Source organism: Drosophila yakuba, chromosome 3R (genome assembly GCF_016746365.2).
Source record: "Drosophila yakuba strain Tai18E2 chromosome 3R, Prin_Dyak_Tai18E2_2.1, whole genome shotgun sequence".
In the NCBI taxonomy this organism is placed as follows: Eukaryota; Metazoa; Arthropoda; class Insecta; order Diptera; family Drosophilidae; genus Drosophila; species Drosophila yakuba.
The window spans coordinates 13,980,947-14,008,073 of NC_052530.2; the positions used below are offsets into that span (position 1 = coordinate 13,980,947).

Below are 27,127 nucleotides of genomic sequence, written 5' to 3' on the forward strand. Positions count from 1 at the left end.
TAAAATCAATATGCTGGAAATAGGAAAAATAAACTTTGGCTTATGCATTTTATAAATAATTCGCATTTATTATATCATTTAAAAATGTACTTAATGCGTATTTTCATTGGCTAAAATTGTAGATAAAAATAAAAATTTTTCTCTTTATTTGGTTTAATTATTTTCTTCCACTTTTCGTCTTGTATAGCAACAAATTGCACATTAAAGGTAAGTTTAATCTATTAAATTTGCAATAGCCATTTTTCTTATTATGCAATATGATTAACCCCAATACACTCCGCTGTATTATTGATGACTTCATCCCCTTGCTATATAAAAAGCGCCTTTAAAGTACTTTCCCGTGCTCATTAATATTAAATCACTTTAGATCTCTGTTGCTGCCTTAACCCACAGCCCACTTATCGAATGCCCATCTTTAACAACCGAAAAATAATGGGAATCCTAATTAGAAAACCCGATACTGCTTAAAGGACTTAACCCTAGGGACATTCTAAGGCAAATTTAGGCTTTGATTCTAAAACTCTATTTAGGAACACAGACGTGTGGACTTTTCTATGTGTGGTTGTGTCTTTGTTGGGGTTAGTACTATATAGCATATTGGACTTTGAGACGAGAGTTCGTTCAGCTATTTGTAGATAAGCTACTCTGAGCGGTGGTAAGCACCGCTGTTATATTGGCTAAGCACACAGCACATCTTTAAGCAATTAAGTACACTTTCAGTTTCCCAATGACAATATAAATCTAGTATAACCTATGCTACATCCTTAAAGCCAAGCACTCAATCAATCATTCAGGGGGCTCACTCTCTTAAATGCAGTCAACGATGATATAAATACGTGAAAAGGGATTTTGTGCTCTTCCGAGGAGTTTGTGTATAATAGTACTGGATTGTCATAGGAAAGGATAGGACCTTGTTATAATAGTGTAGATGCAATGTCGATGAAATTCTTATTCAGTTAGTGAGTTTCAATGGGGAGATTATGGGTAATAATAAATAGGCTTCTTATGACATTGTACGACGATTTACTGGTTTCTAGTGAAAATACTTTTAACATAATTACTGATAAAATCAATTTAGAAAACATATGATGCACTTACTTAAGAAGCAGAAACACGGAGATTGAACATGCGTTCGTCATAATACTTGTTCAATTTTTTTGTCTTACACTCACACAGACCTAAATTAACTATACCCTTACTAAATTCTAAAACTACTGATAACGTTTTTAAATAAAACTTAAATTATTATCCTACCTTCCGCTAACTTAAATTCATTAAAATTTTTGGTGTTTGTTACTAAACCCGCTACCGATCCAGCACCTGCATCTAAAGCTTAGAGATTAATCGTATCCAAGTCCTGGCAGGGAGCACGAGGACTCATATCATCCGAGCCCCCACTACCTCTGCCATCATCTCCCCCATGGCCCCGCCCATCAGCCGTTATATCCGCCATGGACGAGTGGTTCTGGTTCTGATTCTGTCGCATATTTGTGTTGTTGTTGACCATATGCTGGCCAGTCACATTGTTGGTCTTAGAGTTCGGTCCATCGGCCGAGTTCAGGTTGTTGTGCAGCACCTGTGTTTTCTTGGTGCCCAAGCCCAGGGGAAACGCAAAGTCCTGCGGCAGCTTGTGCATAATCTTGCCGGAGGTTATCAGGCGACCAAAGCCCTCCTGGAAGGTGAAAGATACAGTATAGGCTAATTGGGTTCAACAATAAATAGTTAAGTTGCTATTACCTGATGGGCAAAGGCATATCCCGATCGTACGGAGCGACGACCACGACGTGATGAGGCCGTTCGCCTGACATCACTTGAAGCTCTGGAGTGGATCTTCTTTAGAGACTTTTGTCGGATCTTTGATCGGAAAGTTCCTGATTAGTCTTATAGTCCTTGGAATATTTAAATTATGTTTACCTTATCAGACAGACTCGGATGTACATCGAGCAAATAGAACTTGTAGGCCAAGACTGGAGCCACCAACGCCATCACTGTGATCAACATGGTGACCCAAAAGGTCAGGTCCTTCATGGCTTGCGTCAAGGAGCCCACATAAGGGCCACCAATAACATAGTTGTAGAAGTAGTCCAGCACAAAGTACCAAACCAAACTGCCCCAAATGGTCACATGATTGACAACCGTCCAGTAGGAGGTGTACAAAGATATCTACAAGAAATTTGAAAAAATTAAATTTGAATTATTTGCAAAGCAATAATGTAATTCTAAAGTAACGAGAATAATTTAAAGCTCTACTTGCCTGAGCTGTATTATCCACTATGAGTATGGTAGCCACAACGGCGCCGAGTGTCATGTGATCGCTCACAATAAATCCGTTCGCCGAGACGCCATCCTTGTAGACGCCATATGGAATCAGGAACAGGACCAGCGAGGTGAAGGCACCGTGTAACACACTATAGATGAACTCCCGAATGTTGAACAACTCGCTCTTTAGACCCGGAGTGTAGAGACGCGGAAACTCCAGACTGTTCTTGTCCGAGACATCCTGTTCGAAGACGCCCAACGCCAAAACGGGTAGCGACGTGTAAAATAGATTATACACCGATATGAACATCGGGTCGAAAACCGTCTGTGGAGGGATTGAAATTAGTTGTGACAGTGAAAAACTCTTGTAGTTCAACGCACCTGAGCGCTGAAGCCGCAGAAGAGCGAGTACCAGCAGTGGCACAGTGTAAATGCAAAGTTCTTGTAGAAAAAGTATCTTAGGAACTTGCACATGCGGTAGTAGGACCATCGACCATGTACAAGCAGCAATCGCTCCAGGTATCGAAACTGGGCTATGGAGTAGTCACTGGAGAGGACAGCCTGAAGACCCTCCTGTCCTGAGATTCCAACGCCTATGTGAGCAGCTTTACGGAAAAGGTTTTCAAGTATTACATTTTAATAATTGTTAGGGCATTATCACTAACCTTTAATCATGGACACATCGTTGGCGCCATCACCAATAGCCAGAGTGACCGCGTTTTTGGCACGCTTTATTAGCTCGACGACCAGCGCCTTCTGAAGTGGCGTTACCCGACAACAGATGACCGCCTTGCACTGCGAGGCGATGTCTAGGAATCTGTAGATTAGGTCAAATTACTCCATTAATAATTGGGATTTGAAAATTATGAGCGGGCCACACACTTGTTCTCCAATTCCGGCGAAAGGCAGTGCACCAGGGAATGACCATTGACCACCAGAGCAAATCCTGTATTTTCATCCACCACAATGGAGGCAGTGCCTCCATCGTCGCTCCCCTTCTCATCGCCGAACAAGTCATTGCACTCAGCACTGTTTTTAATAAACAAACCCCTTGATTAGTACCACAGAATGACATGATTTTGAACAATTAAAATGGAAATGTCAGTGTACAGAGTGGTAAAGCTTAATGAGTTATATGTACAGAGATTGAGTTAAGCAACTTCCTTGGGAGAATCTATTTAGGTAATGAACAAGACTGGACAGTGACTGTTTGTTTTCGTGGTTCTGGAACTGGTATTTGTTTGAAATTAATTCTTAAGATTGGTATTTGTACAAGCAATGAGGAACAGACAGAACGTAAACAAATGCTGGGTGTTTTAAATTTGTAAAAAGTATTTAGTTTGAAAAATGTTTATATATAGTTTACTTGACGGGCGGAACAAGCACCAATAGAGGGTTACATCCTTTGGTGGGTACAACTAAATTGTTCCCTTTCTAAGGTATCTATTTTCTTGTAAGTAATTTGAAACGAAAAGGATACTTTGCTTTTAAAGTCAAACAGTCGTCTAAGACTAAAACTAATACGAATCTGAGTAAGGGATTCAAAATGAAGATTTGTAAGATAGATAGAATTAAATAAAGTTAAACATATAAATAAAAACCTTTTAGATACAACGAATAATACATAGAAAAGTAGTAGACATTTGGCTAAAATAGATTTTGATATAAGAAAGATATTCTAGCACTTAGAAGGAGATTAGTTTTCACTTCAGCTAGAAATATATTTGGAAAATCATTCAATTTTAAAAGCTAATCTACTTGGGATATTTTTAAGGATTGCCCTCTACCTGTCCGGTCCGCCCTTATTATCCTTATTTTTCTCATCCCACCTAAAGGTAACCACCGAGATGGCAGGCGGTGGAGGCGGCGTGGGTGGGAGGTTCGTCTCCTGCATGAAGGCGGATGTTTGTGTCATGGTCACGCTCAGCGGATCCATGTTGCTGTCGCTGTTTAGGCGGTCAAATGCATCAAATCCTGGAAAATACGAATAAACCAAAATCAAATTAATAATTAGTCAAATGTTATACAATTTTATCTATTTTAAATAATTGCTTTTAGTACTTTTATCGGCCTTTTAAAAAACTTACCTCCTGGTCGAAACCGATTGTATATCTTTATAGATTCCTTGAACTGCCTCAGCTGCTTTTCCACTTCCTCCACCGAATTGCCGTCTACGATGAAGACGTCCGCAAGTTCATCCGTAAGCAGTTGGCAGGAGTAGCCGATGTTGATGGCAGTTTCTGTTGGTAAAATAGCAAAAATATTTTAGTGGAACCGACGAGAATTTTTCCATGCTGGCTTACCCTGCTTGTCACCGGTTAGGACCCATATCTTTATCCCTGCATTCTGCAAATTAGCAATTGACTTGGGCACGCCGTCCTGCAACTTGTCCTCAATTGCCGTCACCCCAACCAGCTGCATCTCGCTCTCGATCTCCTCGTAAATGGCGTTCAGCTTCTGCTCCCTCGAGTCCATCGAAAGGGCTGCCTCCTGCTGCCGACTCCTCCAGTCGTTGTAGTACTGCTCCGTTAAACGCCGTTCAGCCAGAGCTAAAGTGCGTAGACCCTCCCCGGCAAATTTCTATGGGGGGATACTCACAAATCAAATAGAGGTCATGGAAATCTAACATTTTACTCACATTAAGGTGGTCCTGGGTGCGCGCCTTTAGGTCCTCCTGTCCGCCATGCAGACGATCATATATCACATTGTCCGCTCCTTTGCAGTAGAGCACCATGGAGTCACCGCGCCGGAGAATCACAGACATCCGCTTGCGGACGTTGTTGAAGTCGAGGATATTCAGGAGCTCGTATTCCTGTAATATTTCACTATTTAAATTATTCACATTTTTTAATGTATAACAATTACTCACCTCCGTTTGTCCCATCACCTCGATGGTAATACTATTCGGTGTTCGTGTGCGAAAGACAAAGCCAAAATTGCGAGCGGCCGAAACGAGGGCAGCCTCATCGGGACTTTGGGCCTGGTACTCCAACTTACCGTCCACCGTTTCGGCCATGACCGTGTGGCAGAGGGCCAGGAGGCGGAAAAACACGTGGGAGTGCTCCTCATCCGACCGGACGGCATCCAGCAACGATCTATCGTACCATCGGAAGTCACTCTCGTGATGCGGATTGGCCGAAAAGTCAACACTTTGAAGGGCCTGCGAAAAACAAATAGTTTGCCTTAGAAGCTGCCAGGCTGGAGGCTGTTCTGAGTTACTGTACGAAAAGCTAGGCTGTATACAATTTTAAGCCAGGTTAGCATAGTGTCCCAAAGTATATAATGCTTTGTTAATTTTTGTGGTGATACAATGGAAGTATTTTCTATGCCAGAGCGTTTAATTCTCCATTAAAAGCGGGTCCTAGATGGCTTTAACGTTCAAACGCATTAAATTGTGTATTATTTTCCATTAATATTGACGATGTGATGAAAAATACCACCTCATGTTAAAGGTGTAAACAAGTAATAAGCGGTACTATTTACATAATAAACATAAAAGCGTTTCTTAAAAAATAAATATTTTTACACTTTATTTACACAATAACGAATCCACGAACAGCAGAACTCTAGGTATATTGTGGGTATCAGAATAAAGGTTGTGTGCAGCATACTTTCAAAATAATAAATACTTTTATCATGTTGAAGACAAAAAATATAGTTAACTGGTTGGGTAAAAGCGGCATAAATACACGATTTAAACACATAAACAACAAATAACAAGACACTAAATGGCAATTGTGGGTGTGAATTGAAGGACATGCAACATGCATACGTGCACTCTGTGAGGCGACGAACTCCAATTGGTGGCGAATGCCTTGTGACGATGGTGGTGCTTGGTGGTGCTAAGTGCGGATGTGGATTGTGGCTCCTCTTCGAGGTGGTGCTCGAGCTGAGAGAAGACAACACCCAGCGTGGCTGTTGATGGCGCTTTTTTAAACCGGATCTTGACTAATCGCTTGCGATTGTGACTTGAATGGTGCATGTTGTGTGTTTCTGTCTGTTGGCTGTCATGCAAAATCTTTACTTTGTCGCAACTGCTAGTGCGGGACAATTGGCGCTGCATACATCCGGCTCCAATCCTTTTGAAGCCTCCACTGCTTCGTCGCTCCTCATTGCCAATGGGTGGACTAAGTCCTCGACTTCCACTCACTCTGGGCGACAAGCGACCAGAGTCTTCGTCCTGACTTCTACTGGGCGCCGAGTAGCGCACATGCTTGAGTCCTGGCCGCTTTTCACCGGCCTCCAACGGCGGAGCAGGGCGCTCGTCATCCGATTTGGGTCTTTCTGGCACCACTTGCGCCTCCCCGGAGGATGACACCAACAGAGAACTTTTCTTCGCATGGACCTCGGCCTTGTGCACTAGGATGATGGGGGGTGGTGCTGCAGGTGGTGCTACGATAGCTCCACATGTGGGACTGGGTCGGTTGTTGGTGTTGCTATTTTGGAAAATTGTTTGCTGCTATAACGAGTAATGTGAGTTGTTGTTTCTTCTCTTTGTTCTTTTCTTTTTTTTTTACATTGTCAGACGCACAATTAAACAGGGACGCACACGGTTGGGGTCAAGGGGGAATGTCAAAGTTTAAGTTTGATTTGAAGACACAGCCTCTGCCGAGACTGAACTTTCTTTGGGCAGACTGTGCAAGAAACGGACACCGACACACACAACACAACATTCCCTCAACCAAGTTAGAGGTTAAATTGGCCTTTTGCACCCGACACCCCGACAATCCGCCACTCACCTCCGTAATCTCGACCAGCTCGCCGGTGCGCAGGTCAATCACATCGCCATAACTGCGCCCATTGATGCTGCACTTGTTGAACGTCATGATGTTCTGGGTGAGGGTGCCCGTCTTATCCGAGAATATGTACTGGATCTGGCCCAGCTCCTCGTTGAGCGTGGTGGTGCGGGCTTTGGCATAGGTATTGGTGGTCGGGTAGTACATCTCCTCATCCCAGTTGATGAGAAACGACTGTACGAAGCGTATAACCTGTGCAGGATTATTCACGTTCCATTGAATGCCACGTAACTGCCTCGTTAACATTGATACATACCTCTACTGAAACGTAGAGTGAGATTGGCACAACTGTGTTTAAGACTATGGCATACGAGAAGAAGACCAGCAATCCAATGACTGTTGCTCCCGTGGGTATGTAATCTTTGGGTATGATGTGCTCCCAAGGCAGATACAACTGGAAGTGCTGGCCAATCAGGCCCTCCCAGATGGCACAGCCTATCGCGAAAAGGGCACAAATCGACACCAGAAAGAGGACGATCTGAAGGGAGTGATACATAATACGTTAATTATAAAAAGGTTTTATGCACTCAAGTGAACATGACTCTACCCCAATAATAATAAAGTTGAGCAGGCGATCCACACCAGTGCTCTTGAACTGCGTCTTTCCGGAATTCTGCATCAACTTGGTGTCCACTCCGGCAAAGACCACCACGCCATAGCACCACTGCGTGTTCCGTAGGACACAGCCTCTCAGCAGGATCTTCTCGTTGTCCAGGGCGAACCTCTGACCCCGCCAGATCAAGGTGCCATCGAATTTGTTCAGCAGATTGTTGGGCCGCTCGCAGATGATCTCGCCGTTGAAGTTCCAGAGCAGATCGTGGCGATCACCCAGCTCGATGGTTTCCGTCAGGCATTGCTTTGCCTTGAGATTCGTCTCCCCATCCAGTTCAGCTGTCTCGATGAAACACAGACCATTTGGCTCGGATGTGGACAGCAACAGGGTGTCGGCGGCCACGAACTGATTGTTGTCCAGCCGAATGACATCGCCCACCTGTACCTCAGACCACTTGGCCTCCACCAACTTGCCATTGCGCAGCGTTTTCGACTTGCGATTGTTCACCTGCGAGTCAGAAATATGCCGTTGCTGAAAAGGAAACACAGATTGGCAATTAAGAAGATACTAGTAGTGTCTCGTACTCACAATATCATCATAGGCATCCTTAACAGCCGTCAGAGTAAGTACTCCTATCAGAGGAATCGCTGTGGTCACCGGAGTGAGAGAGGATATCGCGGGTATCAGCTGGAGGACCAACAGACAAAGGAAATAGAAGTTGGCCAACCGCTGGAATTGCTCCAGCAGATTGAAAGGCAGAAACGTGAACAGCGAATACTTGGAGGTCTTGATGTAGTTGTTCTGTAAATTAATGGGGATTATAGTTTATAGCTCATCAAACAGAATAATTAAATTCTGTATGCATTCAAGAAGGAGGGTAAATATATACTTACGTGATATTTGAACTGGGCATTGAACTCCTTGTCGTTGGCTCGAATTCTACGTTCGTTTTCTGTGAAAAGAAATAAGAGGATCTAAGCTTTGTCTCTATAACTAACATTATAATGTAGATGATATTTAATCACTAAGTACATTAGACTAAGATATTTGTGTAATAATCTAAGATAATTTTCCATCTTTATCCCTTTTTACCCGAAAAGTAGTACGAGCTGCGGCGCCTTCTAATCTGGGAAAGACGTCTCATACTGGGCACCGACTTTGACTCCGAGGCCACCGAAGGATCTCTCTGCTTGTACAGCTCCTGGTCATCGGATTTGTGGGCTGATGGATTTCCTCCTCCCGGCGCCAGGCTGTAGAAACTATCACCCACCATCAGGGGTGTGGCGATGGTTTGAGTGGAGCTGCCTATATTCATGCCCTCAGGTTGGGCAAGGCAGGCCCTCCGACTGCCCTCCACATCGGAATTCCTTCTGTCCTGCTGCACAACTTCCTCATCTTCATCACAGCGCAATCGTTTCCTTCGATTTTTGGAGCTCCTGGCGAATTGAAACCAGCGTGTTCTTTTGCTGGACGCCGAGCACGATGCTTCGACAGCTTCTGTGCCGGATTCATTCCCATTTCCGGCTCCCGTTGTTGGGGTCCGCTCATTGTCCTCCTGGAGTTCCGTTTCCATAGGTTGGCCATCCAGGACTGATAGTTCCAGCGTGTCAGGACGCCTTCTTAGCCGCCGGGCGGCCTCGCTGCATCTCCTGCCCCCGATCATGACCAGCTTAGGCTATAGGTGGAACAGTATCGATATGAGGCGTCCACATTACACTTCATTCTACGAGGAAAAGCGAAAGTTTAACGTGTTGCTAACTCCCGAAAGATTAAAATGCAATTGAAAACCCATCGGCACCGAACAAACTTCCCTGGGGGGCTGGCTCAATAAGACTGTTCCATCCATCATTTTGATAGACTGCTACCCCTCCCACTGACAAAGAGCCCCAGACAGCTGGAAACGATTCTCATCACACAGTGAGTGTTTGCACGCATATGTCTGGGCAATAAATAAATAAACAAATTTCTGCTTTGATTTTTGGATACCCAGGGGGAATCGTCTTCAAAGGGTATATCAAATACTTGTTGAGACTCTCGAACTGGGTCTGATTTCGTAGCTAAATGCGTCACGAAATGTACTCCCACATTTTAAAGTAATTTAGGAACATTTACTAGCGTTTCTGTATTCCAGATAATTATCAATAAAGCTTTTGATTGGCTCGCATAAAACATTACACGTTGTTTCAAACTGGGGGATGCCTCATCATACCTTTTCTGTTCTCCGTTCTCCACAAGGCAAATAGAGTTTAATAGCTATGGTGCAGTTCAATTAAAAGTTCGTTCAATAATTATTTATTGCGTGAGATTTTAATATGAAAATCAAACAAACCGATTGTAACAAAAACTGGTAATTAATTTGGAATTGCTTTTCAGTGGTTTTTAATTATACTGGTTACTGTTTGGTCTGGTGTATGGAAGAGTTGTATAATATTAAAGAATAATTTTGGTTTAAGTACCTACACACGTACATATTTGAGCTATGTTCTAAAAGTAAACTCTTTCTTGGCCTTGATATTATTTTTTGCGTGATATTAAATTGCAAAAAATATTTTTCAAGAATCGCTTTTCTCGTTCCTTTGCCTTTGTGTTTTAGTGGCTCATTTAGTAAGGCAAGCACTGTATTTACTGTCAGTATCCATTTCAAACATTTTCACCTTGCTTTCCTGGAATTTTCTCGGAATTTTTATGCGAGTACATCTGGGTGCATTATGGCTGAGCACTCGACTACGTACATACATATATGTACATATAGGAAGACATGTGTACCTCCTTATGTTTACTTTACTGCCTTATGCCCGATTGAGCAAATCTGCAGTAAGCAAGTCGCTCTGACGTCACTAAGCTGCCACAGAGAGTGTGTGCGTGCGTGTGAGTGAGCATTCCGCATTCAACAGGTGGTCTTTATTTGGGCAACAAAGAAAAGGAAGCTGCAGCGAAATAAAGTTCTCTCTTCCTACTCTCTCTTTCCTTTCATAAATGCGGAAAAGCGGGCGGGTGTCAATGTCAAAACCGTTGTCAAGGCCACGGCGAATGCAGGCAAAAGGTGGGTATGAAAGGCATAACGGTAAGGGAGAACGGAAATTGAATCTGAGACTAAAGGTTGAGCCAAAAGTTTGTGTCTCTTTGCTAAGGATAATAAAGGGAATCGACAAAAGTTTGCCCACACATCCGCCCGATTTCGAATTACAGCTGATTGGTGCTCTTCCATTATTTTGTATGCCTCTCTGTTTGTAGGACTCTCTCAACTACACTGAGGAAATGCACTTTGAATGCGTAAGTTATTCTGGGCTAGTTTTATCTAAGCCCCATAAAATACGTATTTAATATATATTTATCTAGGTATCTATGTCTCTCCAGGCCTCTTTTGTAACCATTAAAAGTGTAATATAGTATGCTTTTTTCCCTGTGTAGCAACAACAATGCCGGCTAAGCTCTGACGCGCTCTCTCGCCCCCCGCTTTCCCATGCACTCTTCCGCTCTCCTTAACGATATCCTGCTGCGAACATGAGTCATGCATGTGAATGTAAATTTGCTCCTTGCTCTCAATTTGTTTCGCTTTCTTGAGTTGTTTTTGCTGTTCGCTTTTCCTTCGCTCGCATGCGTCACCTTTGGTGGGTCGGCAAGGGGCGGGGCGGTGTGAGGTGGTGGAAACAAATTAACTACAAGAAAAGGCCAAAAGAATCGATGAAGGCTCAATAATTATGCTGGGAGCTAAGAAAACACAACAAAGCAGGGGCAAATGGGGAACATGTTTTCGGTGCCAGGTGCCAAATGCATCATCATCATCTGCCTCTCTTCGGCCCTTCGTCTTCTACCCCTATTTCTCTGCTCCTCCTCCTCCTTCTCCCCCCACCCAGCTTCGTACATTTTTAGCACATTTCTTGCACTTATTTTGCACCGCTTGCGTTTCGTTTTTCCGTTTTTTGCCTTTTTTTGCCTTTTAGTTTAGTTTAGTTTTCCTCGGAAGTTTTTGTGGAAACGCGGAAACACCTTAATTTAAAACTGCAACTCGAGTTTTTCGCGAAGCAGGGAGTTATATTCTATTTAAGTGGCCCAAGGCAACGCGAAATGCAAGTCGGTCCGCAGCGCGATAAACAAAAACGGCTAACGCCAAAGCCAAATGGCCAACTGCCGCGCGCAAACTGCGGCCAAAATGGGCGACGGCGACTGCGGCTGAGACGGCGACTGCGACGCCGTCAGCTGAGCGAAATGCGAGCAAAACGATGACAACAAATTGCCGACAGCGCTGCCAAGGCAACCGGGCGGGCCATAAAGCTATATCTTGGCAACCGATTCACGCACACCTTCAAAGTCGAAACGGTTAAAAGCGGTGGCAAACGGTTAAAACCAGCTTGACTCAAAAGAGAGCTATGGAAAAGCTTGAATATTCCAACTATGTATTTTAGCGGACTAAAGTGATCTGTGGTTCAAAGGTTCAAAGCACAAGCGGTGATAAATTCCACTCTCAGATTTGGCTTGAAGAAAAGTGGTTCTACTTGGAGCGAAGAAATCGTTGGAAGAGCTTTAATAATGCGATCTGAGCTGACTTGATTGATTGCCATATCAGCAAGCGCTGAACTATTTCAATGGGCCTATGGGTCGTATGTGGAATATTTACAGAAATCATGATGCTACCATGGTCCACCCCAAAGAGAAAATTTTAATCTATATGCTTAAATGTATTTTATGATTTACTATTTAATTTATTTATAATAATTTTGGAAAACTTAAAGAAATATTATTACTTGATAACTTATTGTTGATATTTAAAAGGGTATTTCCCCGTTCGTTGCGGCAAAAAGTCGGTCAACAATTTCCCAAGTTTGTCAAGCATAAAAATGAGCAAATTTCGTAAGTCACCCCAAGAAAAAAACAAGGGAACAAATTCGAAAGAGAACGGACGAGTGAGTCGACAAACAAATTGAAATTGGAGGTGCTCTGGCGCTGGCACGTGAATTGAACAAGCAAGAGAATGCGGGCTCTCTCTCACTCTCTTTTCATTCAAATGGGCAGCAATGTCAATGTCAAAACACAAAAAAAAACATTATTGGCGCTTGAAGAAGTGGCGCATATGGGCTAATGAATGATTGCCGGGGGGCGGGAAAATGGTAATCACACCCCGTACACTGCATTATGTTTTTTTTCCTTTCGGAACAAGCAAACTTAATCAGCGAAGCGCCAAACGCTGAATGTACATACATATGAATAGAGTTCCTACTGAATAATAAATTTCGAAAAGATAGATTATGTAAAATTATTGTGCGGTTTTTGTGGCCACAGACTTACATTCCCGGAATTCCTTTGAAGATTTTAGCAGGTGCGCATACATACTATATTTAAAGGAAGGGCTCCATTATCAAAAGCAAATGGGAAAACCACGAAAATGGCATTTAAGAAAATAGTTTCCCTTAGTTCAATATTACTTTGCTACGAAAATTCCCAACTCTCGTTTTCGTTAGGAAAAAAGTTGATGCGTCTTGTAGTTTCTCAATTTGTGTTATTTATAAAACAACTTTAACAAAATTGAGTTTAAGGGTCACAAACTTCACTTGGCAACTTCAAAGCTGGGTCGTCAAGATACTTGTCTCAAGTCAATAAAAAAATTGTATAAGTTTTCCTGATTCGACACTCTTGGATAAGCGTTCATTAGTTTCACAGCAAAAGGTCAGTTTGTTTCGTTGATTTATGTATTTAAAAATTAGAATAAAAATTATTTTCTGCATAAAAAATGGGACAGCTTATTTAAACTATTTAAATTATATTTGTTCAAATTCTTTTAATTAATTTACTTATTATTTAAAATCTTTCAAAATCCCATCAAATCGCATTCGGCAAATAGAAAGCACTTTATTTTTGGCTCAATTTTGCAGACTAGTGTATTGTGTACACACTTACAAGTCAACAAGTACTCACCCTTACTCATGAATCGGAATAATTCGCATTCATTCACTTCATTCATTGAGCGGCCGACACAAGGCGCCTAATAAATCGAAGTGCCGTTTTGACCAGGCTCAAGGCACTCACGCACTTATACACACATACACCTCGACTCCCCCGCGCACACACACACACACACACACACACGGATTGGGGCAGTGGCTAACAGTACCTTTGCGGAATAGTGTCATGGCCAAAATCGAGCAACGGGCGGCTTTTGGTCGGAGTTGCCGCGACTCTCCCTGCAATTGGTTTAGTAACGCCAAAGAACTGGGTCACTATCTGGCCGAAATCAGTAACAACTGTTCAACTTTTTGCCTCCCCGAGGCAGCGAGATTTCCCAATCTGAAACGCCAAAGGCTTTGAGCAAAATCAATTTGTAGCGGGCATCGGGCATCGGGCATCGGGCTTATGCTGGTTATTGATTCGTAAGTCGAGTTTTGTTCTATTGGTGAATGCACTAATTTTATTTTAATTGTTAGTCCGTATCGTAGTAGATACAGTTGCAGCAAGCCAAGAGAATAACAGAACCTGACCTACCAAAACTTTTATCAATATTTATTTTATTATATGTGTGTGTACAGATGTATATTTAAACGTTCATTAGTGTTACATATTTCTGAAAACGTTATTAAAAAAATATAAAATATTGATAGCTCCACTACTCTACTTTGCACTATCAAATTGACTGCTTAGATTTAATTTGAAATATTTTCCATTCCAGTTATTTTAGAGTAGATATTTCGCTAATGTGTGCCATTCTAAACTATTTCATTGAACGCTTATTTCTCATATCAATTTTAGCATCATATTCATCGCCATGGAAAGTGACCACTTGATGGCATTGCAGACCTACTTAACTTTCTCACTTCCACTCACCTTTGGCCAATTGTGGTTGGGTTTTTGTGCCCATTATGAGGGTGTCTCTCGGGGATGTGTGTCCTCGGCGGGTTTCTATCTGATCTGATAAGGCCAGCAGGACTCACGCGGCTGGCGGCATCCGGGGCTGCTTGACTCCGGTTCCGACAGCGGTTCCGGATCCGACTGCGAATGGGACTGTGACTGCGAGTGGGACTGCGATTGGGACTGCGACTGGGACCAGTTGGCCAACAGCTCGGTTTCGATGGTCGTCGTGGCTGAGCGGACTGATTGGACCGAGCGGACGCCAACCTCCTCCATATGGCGGCCTTGTCGAGCCGCCGAAGGCTGCCTGGAAGAGGGGAATGGGAATGTGTGGATTCAGTAAGCATTCAAATGATTCGTCATCAGGGGAAAAGTTTTGCTTTTTCTAGATTTCTCTGTTGAATTTTTAATGGCACTCGTAAAGCTTTTTAAATGGTGTCAGCTGGTGACCCAGAAGGTCGATCCATTGGTCACTATTCACGGTTGGATGTGGGAAAGGATTGTCCGCCGCCCAGCTGGAGCAAAAGTTTCCCCAAACAAATAAACTTGGGCTTGGGCATGGTCTTGGACTGGTCTATTTAAACTTTGATGTGTTCACATGCTAATTGTCACACGAATGAGCTGATTTACAGGGGCTGGGGGTCCGATGTATCCATTAACAGCTGTCCATTGTGGTGTAACCGCTATTAAAAAACAAATACGCCCTCGCAGGATCATGTCCTTGGCGGTTATAGGAGCTCGCAAGGTTTGTCACCCGGCGGATACGTAATGTGAAATGCATTAATTGCATTTGGGTGGGGTTTCGTCAAAATGCTGGCGTAATATTTCGTAATTCATTTGCGACCGGATGCACAAACCAAGTCAAAGTAATGATCGAAAATTAATAAAAGCTATTACAGGCCCGAGCAAACAAAACAGTGCCAAATTAAATACAAAGAAACGATTTACCTAACGTGACTCACTCCATTCGGCGCGACTCGTAAACAAAACAGAAAACGAAGTACAAAAGCAGATGAAAAACGTTGCGAGTGCACATGAACCCGGCCGAAATCAAACAAAGTGGATACTAATGCGAATTCTGAACGCCCTTCCGATACACTCTGTAGTGATAAGATACATTTCCAGAAAGACCCCTGTAAATATTTATACATAATACATATGTTTACTATATTAATCAGGTTAGTTCATATACAAACATCACTTAAAAACTTCTGAACAAATACCGTATGAGTGTAATAATTATCTAATCATTTAATATTTTCAAAACTAATTGCTTTTCCTGGAAAGCCCCAAGCTGAAGATCATTAATGTACATGTACCCCTTTGCAGCAGTTCAACTGTATGCTAATTGCGAATAATAAGAGTCCATTCATGAATAATAAACAAACGACCGATTTGTGTGCCGATCGCAAACCCCTATAGGTCACTCAATCGAAAGCTCTTGTTGATCGTTTGCTTTTCGAATATCTTCCCCTTGCCTTAGGGGCTCAAGAGTAAGTGACTAAGTGGCAAAAAACCCAACAAAGTTGTTTATGACCACCACATGTACGGCTGTGTGTGGCTTGAATTACATTGCAGCTGGACATCCAGATGTGGCAATTAGTTTTGTGCCGGAACTTTTAATCGCTGTGACCAAAACCAAACATCATTTATCAGCAATTAGTCCAGATTTTATGGTTTTTGGTTTCCTCTAAGGAAACCTAATTTTTCAAAGCTTAGAACATTTTTCGATTGTAATCTATGACCCAGTTACGTTCTTCTCTGCACAAATAGTCAAACCATTTTCCAAACTGCTCAAATCATCCATTAATAAATCAACATTCCCAAAAACATTAAACCGACTTCAAGCACTTCTAATGGACGAGCGATATATGAATTATCCATAATTACATTCATCCGTATTATTTTCGATTATTCCCCATGTTCACCCTTACATGGATAGACATATAATTGTTTCTTATCTATTTTTGGATAATTACAACAATCCTTGTAAAAATCGGACTGGTCACACCCCAGAACATTTTTAGTTAATAAACCTTGAACTAGTTAACAGCTTACACAAGAGCGGTGTGAGTTTGGGTCTTCAAAGTGTAATATGCCAGTCATGTGTTCTAAATATAATGGGAAAAGTAATCCCAAATAAATTCCATTTTAAATGAATTTAATAAAAATAAATAGTGTTAATGTCTAATTTTACAAAGAATAAATGTAATGCTGCATGTATACAAGAATTAGAAATGCAACAGTTATTATACAAATAAAAAATGTCTGGAATTTCACGGCTGTCAGTTTAACGATCTGATAGTCTGTTATCTAAAAGAAAATCCATCACTTTGGATTGATTAATAAGACAGCCCATGCAAGATCCATGATATGCAAGTTTGAAAAAATACAAAAAAATGTTTTTCAAATAAGAGTGCCCTCCATTAGGCGCTCGCAATAGCAGATACAATATTGCCCGAGATACTTGCTCAGAGACTCCGGCAACTGCAAATGAAAGGCAATCAATGCAATTGAATGTTGGAGCATCAATTTCAATTGATTTGGCGCAATTAGAGCACCAGCAGCAAGAACTACAAAGAAAGGGACTGTGATGAGGGCCATAGAATCACCCACGTGCAAATTCAATAGAGACTGGGTCAGATTCTACTGCGGTGGTGAGGTGGAGAATCGGGCTCCAAGAGCCGCTTGAGCCCCACCATAATAGGCGCATAAATTATTTAGCCCGCATTCATAGTCCCTAAATGACGCGACCGCCGCGGAAGCGAGCGGTTCAGAATGGAAATGTGCAACCAAGGTCAATGCTTCCCACATTACCAGTTTTTCGCCCCCACCGCCTGCAAAACTCCCTGCAAATTCCGTGAAGTACCTATTCATCGCCGTAAGCCGTAAGCTGGAGGGGTAAAGTCCGTGCAAAATTCCTGCTGCACCGGGGTGGAGCCATCTATTATAACATTGGAATTCTTAAGTTGCGTGGAAAATTCAACACGCTAAACGGCTGATGAATAAGTAGGGGAAATATATTCAACCAGTATTAGCAAAATGTGTATGAAAAATCTTAAATTTACAATGGAAGTTTGTGCAGTTAGTTGATTGAAGTTGAATTAGTTGAAGAAAATTATGTGCTAACATGTTGAACACAGATATACACTTAAAAAGTACGTACGAGTATATCCAATAGATACAGATACTCGCTGCACTTGTTTGCTTCTAACACTCTGACAGCCCAGGAAAATCCATTAGCTGGCACACACATAGGTGTCAGGGGGACATCTTAAGTTGAACTATAATCCCTCGCAGGACTTTCCCCAACCTTAGATTGACAATCAATAATTTAGCCGTCTTCGTGGTCGAGAAAGGACTCATCGCAGATAATTACCATGCAGTGGCCACTAATCCCGGGACTCGTGGGAGTGCGTGCTCCGTGTGTTGCATTAAAAATGTATTTGCTACTGAAAACTCGGTCTTGGTGACACGTGGCCCACAATTGGAAGACCTGGCAAGGTGTGGGAAATGAGCAGGTTCCCGTTTTACCGCACAGCTCCCTTTGGAAATCCTCCTCAGACTTGTTGAACCAAACGCCGCAATGAGACATTTCATGTGGCAACATCTGTCTGTCGATTTCCCGAAGCCATTGTGCGCGGATACGGCGGTTTGTCTTTGGGCCAAGTTGTCACCTCACTGGGAGCGACGAACGGTGAGTTTCGGTTACCTCAGGTGGGCTGTGCGTGTGCCAGCAATTGCGTGATGGGAACACCTCATCCCGTCCTATCGCCGTTCCAACTCGCACGATTCCATCGGTAGATAGCGAAATTATGTACCCAATGCGGCCAGAAGAGGAGATGTGGGCCGTCTGTGGCAAACGCTATAGCTTAAAGCCAAATTGCCGCTAGGAATGCAAAATGAAATGCGGGTTGGGGTCGTAGTTTGGTAGATAGTTTGAGCGGGATATTGGAATGCGCAAAGAAAAAACGAATAAAGATATTGCTAGTTAGGCGAATCTAATGGAATTCAGGACAGCTTTGGAACTTTTTGTCGGTATAGATACTATGTGTTCAAATGGGAATTCATTGATTAAATTACATCGCATTTTTGCTATAAATTACGCAATTAAAGTGATTTTGTAAAAAACTTAAATGGTTTAAGTAAAAACATTACATAATATTTGATAATGGTGGCTAGTGCCACCAAATTTATTAATAATTCAATGATTTTTTGAAATCAGTCCACTCTCAGCTAACTGTAACTATAACTTAAAACAATCCATTAGCAAAGACCGCCGTAAAGAACTCTAACCACATCAACCCACACTTTTTTACCAAACTAGCCAAGTTCATGCCGGACCTTGTCCAGCTAATTTGTGGCAATGTTATTGGGGCTACATGCCCCATTGGGTATATTGGCACTACCTTTCCCTTTCTACGTATATAGCCCAGCTAACTCTTGCTTCCTAGCTTTCCTTTTTGACCAGTTGTCTATCACTCTTTGGCCTTTCGGGGGACCCATATGAAATGCAGTTGGAGCTGAGGTAAATCAATTCAGTGCCCAACAATTCCCTTAAAGTGCTTCGGCATATCCAGTCGTATACGAGTGAGTGTATATATTTATTGTACATATAGGAATATGCCAACTATAATTTGGTTGGACATTTTGCGGGTGCCAAGTGTATTAAGCTTTGTGCAAGTTGTGGCGTTCAATTTTCATTCATAGTTCGATGAGTGGAAAAATTCCTCTACAGATTTTAATTTTCTTCTATGATTGCTTACTTTTGCCGAGAATATAGAGTTTAGTTTTCCGATTTTTGGCAAACGATACTGATCTTGTAAGAGGACGCATTATTTATTTGGAAAATAATAATCGTATAATAATTGATATTTATGTCGACAGCATTAATCAAAAGGCCTTCTGTATTTACTGTTTGCGAAATAATTATAATATAATGACCGACGGCATTTTTTATTGAGATCCGTGGTCATGGGCGGCAAATATTTTGCGCTGTTTTCAGGTTGCCCGGTAAACCTGGGTCAGTGAAAGCGACTAAACCGATTATTCGACTCTTATCTGGCCACGAGATTGCTTCCACCCTAACTACTAACTACTACTATTTTTTATGCCACTTTCACCTGCCCACGGTCCTCGCCCTCGCCCTTGCCCTCGTCCTCGTCCTTTGCGTGTCCGTCTATTGCCTTTGACAGTGACCGTCGTCGTGGTCGTCGTGGTTGTTGGCTTGTCGTGGTGCTGGTGGTCACTGGTTGGCGTGTGGCGAGCACTTATGGCCGTGCTGACCGATTGTCCATTGTTCGCTCTGCAGGTCCGCAGGGGCAAAGAGGGGGATTTGGGGCACAAATAAGTGCTGGGCCACCCGGACTCGGCCGTGGCTGTACAAATTCGGAGATAGTCGCGGAAAGGACTCTTGCACAGAAGCTCTCTCAAAAAATTGAGTTGTAGTCCCAAGTGTGTCAATCAGAAGTGCCACAAGTGTCTCCAATGTGTATCGATACCGGGGAAGATAGCAAGTGGCAGAAATATCCTCAAGGTTGCAGTGGAGCTATTTTCTCGTTAGGTGTACAAAAAGTGAATCAATTGCGGCAAATATTTCACTGGCACACCTTTTTTATGCATTTTATGCAGTATTAATGTTTTTCTATTTATAAGCATCTCATTTTTGCACCAAACTATCTCTTAAATAGCTGGCGATTTATATCTGAATAAACAAATTGTGCAGAATTTTTAGATTATTTAGTATTATTTATTTATATATTTTTCGATTTGGTAGATGTGATTATAGGTAGTTGAAGCAAATTACAAATATTTTGCCATTGCATTTTAACTCGCCACTGTCAACAAACAAAACAGCAGCGGTCAAAACAACCAAATTTGCATTTATCAAATATTTATGCAGCGCCTGCAGCCCCCTGTTAATAGCTTTAATTGTAAAATATGGATTTTTATTTTAAATGACGTACATATACCTTGTTTAATGCTGTTTTTCCTGCTTTTCTGATGTACGAGTATAACATAATTTTTTTTATTTTTTGCCTTAGCAGTCTTTGCTTTCATTGTTCACCTTACTTATCTCACATGTGGGTAGAAGCAATTTGTATCTCTCAATGCCTTATCTTTGTCTCAGTTGTGTGGACACTAAATATTTCAATCTTTCGCATGAGTCAGAGAGGAAGATACTTTAGGTGTCTCATTAATTTTCTTAAATATCTTAAAGTTACAAAAATTGTCCAGGTCTTAGATTTGAATTGTAATTATTCGCATTTCAGATTGCAGAGTGCGTTGCCCCATGACTTACTAATGTGTTTAAGTTCTACTGAACTAGATGCTTTTTTATCTTTGATTCGTTTTTGCCTCTATTATCTCAACTTTGGCAAACACAAACAAATTGTATGAAGTAACCAGAGAATTGCCTTGTTCATAATATCTACAGTTTTGAAACAGCCACATTCTTTAGTAATTATTATTAAAAGTCGAGGGTTAACTGCCGGCAAATAGGTAAAAAAAAACAATTAGAAACATCGCCAGGGAATGGAGAAAAAGTAAGCGGAATGGGAAATGCCTGAAATTAGTTTTTGTCTTTCCTTTGGTGATTTCTTTCAAACGAATCTTTTTACTCGAAGATGACATCACTACGTGAACACCGCCGCTGAAAGATCAAGAAGTGAAGCAGAATTGAGACACGTGTCTGCCTTGGCTCGATCTTCACTTTGTTTTTCTGAAATCTTTTCTTTTCAACAGCCCACAGATACACACATTTATTATTTCTCCAAGGCCTAATTAAGCTACATCCAGCCGACCGACGTATAAAAGAAATATTACAAGACTGGGAATCCCCAGTATCAAAACTATTTTCGTATATCTACCAAGCAACGATGTCATCTGTTTGCCATTCAAAAATTCTTAGGAAAATATCTATTTTAGGAGGCCAACTTATAGCCATTTGTGTTTCCAAAAGCATTCAATTTTTGAATTTGATTTAAAACTCCTATCTTCATACCGTGTAATCTGTAAATTCAAGCGTTTCGATCTTAATAGCCTATTAATAAAGAAGAACTTATTTAGGGCACACACGTTATGGGTTATTTATCTAAGCCCTTCAATGTTTTTAATAACTACCAGTGCCGCACGCCTGGCTAAAGTCAATGACCAAGATCGACAGATAATGCCAGTCACTATAAACATGACTTTGCGGAAAAGCTGACCACCCCATAGGGGCAGAAATCGGAAAATTCCCTTATATACCCCTATAAACCCAACTACCCACCTGAGTGACGAGGTGTCAGCCAGTGTGTTTAACATAGAAACGGAGATTGCAACAGATTACCTCGATCCCCGAGTTCAGCCGAGTTGCAAATTTTCTGGGAGAAGCTGTGGCAAAATTTAAGTGGAGAGCAGGCGTAGAGGAAGGGGTGAGGGGGTAAGATTGCGCACATTGCACCAGCTGTTTATAAGTCACTCAAAATAATTGGAAAAACAAAAGTGCAGCATCAGTGCTGGCACCTTTGGCTCCGCTTTTCTTTTTATTTTTCATTTGCGTTTGTATATGCTTTCAATTCTGGCTATGGTCAACAAAGACACCGATTTATTAGGTGTGTCTATATACTTATAACTCTTCTTAGAAGTCCAAGACTATCCACTATTTTTAAAAAATGTTTTAAAAATTTAAGAGTATGTTGGCAGCACTGAACAACTGATTGTTGTTCATAAATTATGAGATAAACCAATTTCCCTACAATTGACTTTATGAAAATCAATAGAATTTTGTGCTAAAAATATAGGCAGCTCTAAAGAGCTGATTTACTTAACCTCTCAATTTTTAAAATTTAATACACTTGGTTCTTGAAACTGTTGGCAGCTCTGAACAATAAAACTCACCCGGCAAATTGGCCCGATGGGAAGGGAAAATCGGGAGTTACGGCAGAGCAGAGAGTTAAAGCCGAGCTTGAGACTTTGAAGCCGGCGTCGAGTTTGCGGAGCTTTTGAATTTGCCGCTGTTGTTTGAAGTTGTTAGCGTTTGTTGGTTTTGTTGTTGCTAATGCTGCAGCTGTTGCATGCGCTCTATTGTGATTTATTGTGTTTAACTCGTTTCATTGCACTTGACATAACTTTTCGAGGGGATTTCGAATTTTGTGACGAACCAAATAATGAGAACGAAACTTAGAACTGAAAAGAACTTCGACACTAGACCCGCTTCTTCCCCAAGAACTGCGATATTTCCGGCCGACGGAATGGTGTTTTTTTCACCGAGCACACGACCGTTTCGTTAAAAACTTGGATTACAACTGAAGCGGCGAATTCTCGGCGACGTAGTACCTCCAATTGAGCACTATAGCTGTTCGCTCGCTCGAAAAGAGAGCTTTGTACTCTTCTTACCAACTGATAAACGTTAATTGGTGTTGCCAACCCGCGTTGCCAACTGCCGGGGGTCTTGGGAAAAAGCTAAAGCTGCAAAGCTAAAGCTAATTGGAACTATCGGTGCAGGTAAACCTATAATTTCGCATCGGGCTAACAAGCTCACGGGGGAATTTCCCATGAGTGACGACCATTTAACAGTACAGAATGAAGTCCATTGAATATATTACGATCTGTTTAATGGTATAATGAGCACGATACATCTTTTTTTTACCAAACACTATTTATTCAGAGATGGTACTGAACCCAAAACATCTTTTTCTTTACCAATAATACTTAATTTAGGGATGGTACTATAATAGTTTAAATCTTAAAATAAGTTTTAATGTGGCGGTTAAAGGGAAACTGAAAATAGAGAGAAAACTTCTTAACATTCCATTTCCTAACTGCGTTACCTACTAGTGCCAACTTAATTAGCTACAAAAAAAGAAGTTTTCATAAACACTTAAAGGACCAATTACCAAACACAAGGGACTAGGGACTAAGTATCTTAAAATTCCCATTTAGGGTTCGTTGTGCAAGAAAAATGCCCAGCTTACCACTTAAGAGGTCTGGCAAGCCCACAACAATTAATATAAATTAAAGCGTTACGATTATGCGAGACAATCTTCATTAATTAGACGCAAGTCGAACATAGAACAAATTAGCCAAGGGTTCGCATCCAGTTGGCTGGGGGGGGACTCCACTGGACCCCACCGTTCGCAACCCCAACCAACAATGTCATTAACGTCACTTCGCTTTCGCCAGAGTCGCCTTCACCTTTTCCCAACGCAGGATAAAGGGTGCAGTAATTATATTTACCGTTAATCCTGATTCACCACAAAAGGATAACGACGCGAAGGGCAAAGGGTGACCGCCTGAATAGGAAAAAAATGCAACAAAGAGCGTTAGTAGCGCGAATGTTGTTGGTGCTAAAAGCGGGTTACAGCGGTTACAATCAACCTTAATGAACTCGAAAACCCACGCACACGTTTTATCTATCATTTTTAACTTAGTCAACTAAACGTTGCCCGACACCAGGGAAAAAATAATTGCTTACGGAAAGAAATGTGGCTTTTCAGGATTATTAAGGAATCAAAAAGATACCGAATTATTCCTAAAAATTTAATGCAAGACCTTACAGAAATCAAACTTAGTACCGGGTATCCCACGATCGACTATTCGACTTCCACTCGATTCCATCTGCGGTTCATTTACATAGTATTCGATTAAGTGCAATTTACTTTGCGTTTCGATTTCTATGGCCGTCCTTTCTCTATGGCATTTGAAATGAAAAGCGTGAAGCTTAAAGTGCGTTTGGCTCGATTGCCTGAACACTGAAATCAAGTGCGGTAGATTGTAAGCTGCTGGTAGCACTCAAACCCCATTGATTCCCGGACTTTTACTGGTTCGTTCTGGCAATAAACACTGCTCTACTTGCTGCAACCGCAGGTGAATACTGAACTTTGGTTCTTTGGGTTGCAGTTGACCTGCAGTTGTTTACCTGTTCCTGTATATTGGTTTTATTTTTCTTCAATTGCTATTTGTCGTTCAGTTCCTTAAGTCCTTAAATTTACATTGAAATCTCTAACAGGATTAACACTTGCTAGCTTTAAGCTGTCACATCACCAGTTTCAATAATTACAAAATTATAATTTGCATTATCGTTTAGGTGCCGGTTAACAGGACAAGCTATTTCCTGTTTAGGCTAAGTGCATAAATTGCTAATAAATTGTCACAACATTATGCATATTGGTATTTTCCAGACCATCTCCTTGGCTCTTCAATACTTATCCTTGACAAATATTTAATATCGTAGATGCATTTTCCGTTGTACTCGCAGGACAAAATCAATCCAGATTTTCCCATATGTGTATGCGAGTGTGCTTCTATGTACGTCTATCAGAAATTTGTCTAGCATGTCATCGAAAACTCTCATAAGAAAACTCGCAGATTCGGGGAGCAGAGTTGGGCACCCTTCCAAAACGAACAAGGATATGGACAAAGGAGAATATATATTTATACTCGTATGCATTCGCAGGGAAAATTGAAGTCTGAAGAAATCTGAAAAAATTGAGAAAAGCAATCATAATGTAGATATTGAAATATATTGACAGGCGTGCGAGTTCGAGGGTTACTTCCCAAAATGAGCATCCCAATATTTGACTTCAACTTCCTGCCCCAAGAGAAATGATGTTTGTTTAAATTTATTTCTTCACCCAGCTGCGATTGCCTCCAACAACACGTATTAATTTATTTACGACTTTTGTAAAAATGCTTAAATTAACAGCTGCGCAATGTTTGGCTAATGCAAAGCCAGCAGATTGAGATAATAGAAAACATTCTGTTTAAGGTATTTAGAAATAGAACTTCTCACTGACCTTCAAAAATGTACTGAATAATGAATATATATATGTATATATATTCAACTTTGTTAAACAATGATTTGTAGTGAAAAGGGGACAACATGTGCTAGTGCACGTTATAAAATAGTATGTTATAAGAAAACCACCATTACAGAATTCAATGTTTGAAAGAAGATATACAGTTTCTTGATAGACAGACATTATGTGTGCTAGAAATCGTTTTATAAGAGTACAATGCAGTCGCTGTTCTTTATGTTACAATTTGGATCTTTTGTTTTATTTCACAACTCGATTGATGGGCTTTTAGCAGCTTTTGGTTTTTGTTGCCTGGCTTTTGGCTGCGATAACTGGCGCAACTGTTCACTGTTTTCACTGGCTCAAAGGCGACATAAAGTATATTTTGATTATTTTGTGAGCCAGAAGTGGAGCATTTTAAGGCCCGCCGGCATTTGCATTTCAAATATACTTTTACGACAGCCAGCCAGCCTGCCCCTTAGCCTTTGACCCGCATCCCGACCGACACCTTCCGCCGCAGGATCTTTTGCTGCGGGCGAGACGAGGTGAGCCACATGGAAGTGAGTGAAATACCACAAATGGCGTGTAAACACAACAAAGAGGTAATAACAATGGATGCCAACGAGGTCCCTGACTTCGAGGACCAATGGCAGGGCGACGAAGTAGTCGAGGGGAACTCGTCCGCATTCCTGGAGCCTTTGAGAGGACTTCTCTACGCAGCGCGTGGGGCGGATGAGGACTTTGAAGGACTTTGGCACCAAGTACCAGGCACCCGCACTTTCGAAAACATTTTTATTTGTTTCTCCGTAAGCTGTGTCAATACACAATAAATTGAACTGAGCAGGAATTTATGTTGGTCCTGTGCGAGGATGTTCAGCACCCTATCTGCCCGCTGGCACTGTTATCGCACTGGAGCGTCAATTGCCAGTTGGCCACCGCCCCCTGGGGATTTAAAAGTTCAATAATATTTATTTGTTACTTGCTCTTTGACAACGAAGCACACCAGATTATACTTAGTCCTAGGCCTCGTGCATCAAGTCGCGCATATTGGCCCACTCCCACCAACATAATTGCGTATTATCACACAATAGCCGAGACCACAGATATGTCTTCTCCGGGGCACTAAATTCCGGCCACTAAAGGCGATGATTTTTCAACAGACACAGAGCTAATTTAGTGACCGAATGCCAACGCGGTCACCGCCGTGATTTACGGGGTCACCATTTGTACGACTCCAATTATTTGTTGGTTGCGTCGTGACTTTAACCTTAGAGGAAAGTAGAGAAGAACGGATGAGTATATTTCACCTTAGATTAATGTCAAAACTCTGTTTAAGAGGGAGCAGGAAATACTATTAGCTTGAAATCTACATTATATTGAGTTTGTTTTAAAAGGCAAACTTCTAAACTCCTTTGTAGCTAAGGGATCTAAATATTTCATGTATCAAACTTCATGCGATTTTTCAAGAGCAGTTAGGAGTCATATTTCGCAGCATTGTCGATTGTTGGCGGCGGTAAGCAAACCAATTGATATTCATATGCGACAAAAAGCGGCATTTGTCCGGCGGAAACAAGTGTTTTGTTGGTCATCTACAAATGGCATCCGATGAATAAAAAATAAGTCTTCAATCTTCTGTTGCCAAAGTCTTATCAGTGCGCAGGCGCGAACAAACAGCCGGCAAACAAACCGACGGTTCGATTCCGAAAATTCAGTGCAACCAGAGGGATGCGAACGGCACAAAGCTGGGGAAGTGGGAAACGAACCGGTATCCCACATGAAACGGAGGAGAATCCGATGTGGAACGCTCGACGGAATGGCTCTGAATCGGCACTATCCGGCTCGGAATGTTAAGAACTCGGTGGGAAGTGGGATGGCATCGCGCGAACGCGACTCAGTCGAAA

The 27,127-nt window shown here is 41.7% G+C and overlaps 1 protein-coding gene across 10 annotated transcripts; it reads right to left on the minus strand.

Moving 5' to 3' along the window:
• Nucleotides 1–43: 43 nt before the first annotated feature.
• On the minus strand, nt 44–22,710 carry LOC6536757 (phospholipid-transporting ATPase ID). Of its 10 annotated transcripts, none has more exons than XM_015192451.3 (20): nt 22,330–22,710; nt 14,425–14,755; nt 8,502–8,560; nt 8,197–8,409; nt 7,603–8,139; nt 7,312–7,533; nt 6,999–7,247; nt 6,032–6,718; nt 5,129–5,419; nt 4,898–5,071; nt 4,563–4,839; nt 4,347–4,499; nt 4,047–4,233; nt 3,142–3,288; nt 2,925–3,076; nt 2,641–2,864; nt 2,255–2,584; nt 1,915–2,163; nt 1,738–1,854; nt 44–1,672 (listed from the first exon to the last, which is right to left on the minus strand). In XM_015192451.3, exons 2-20 carry the CDS (start codon nt 14,456–14,458, stop codon nt 1,334–1,336), a joined length of 4,641 nt encoding a protein of 1,546 aa, XP_015047937.1. In that variant the 5' UTR covers nt 14,459–14,755; nt 22,330–22,710; the 3' UTR covers nt 44–1,333. The 10 variants fall into 10 exon arrangements, with proteins under 10 accessions (XP_015047937.1, XP_039231288.1, XP_039231287.1 ...); XM_039375354.2 differs by having other exon boundaries at nt 6,284–6,718; nt 22,330–22,709; XM_039375353.2 differs by having other exon boundaries at nt 4,089–4,233; nt 22,330–22,709.
• Between the last annotated feature and the right edge of the window lie 4,417 nt (nt 22,711–27,127).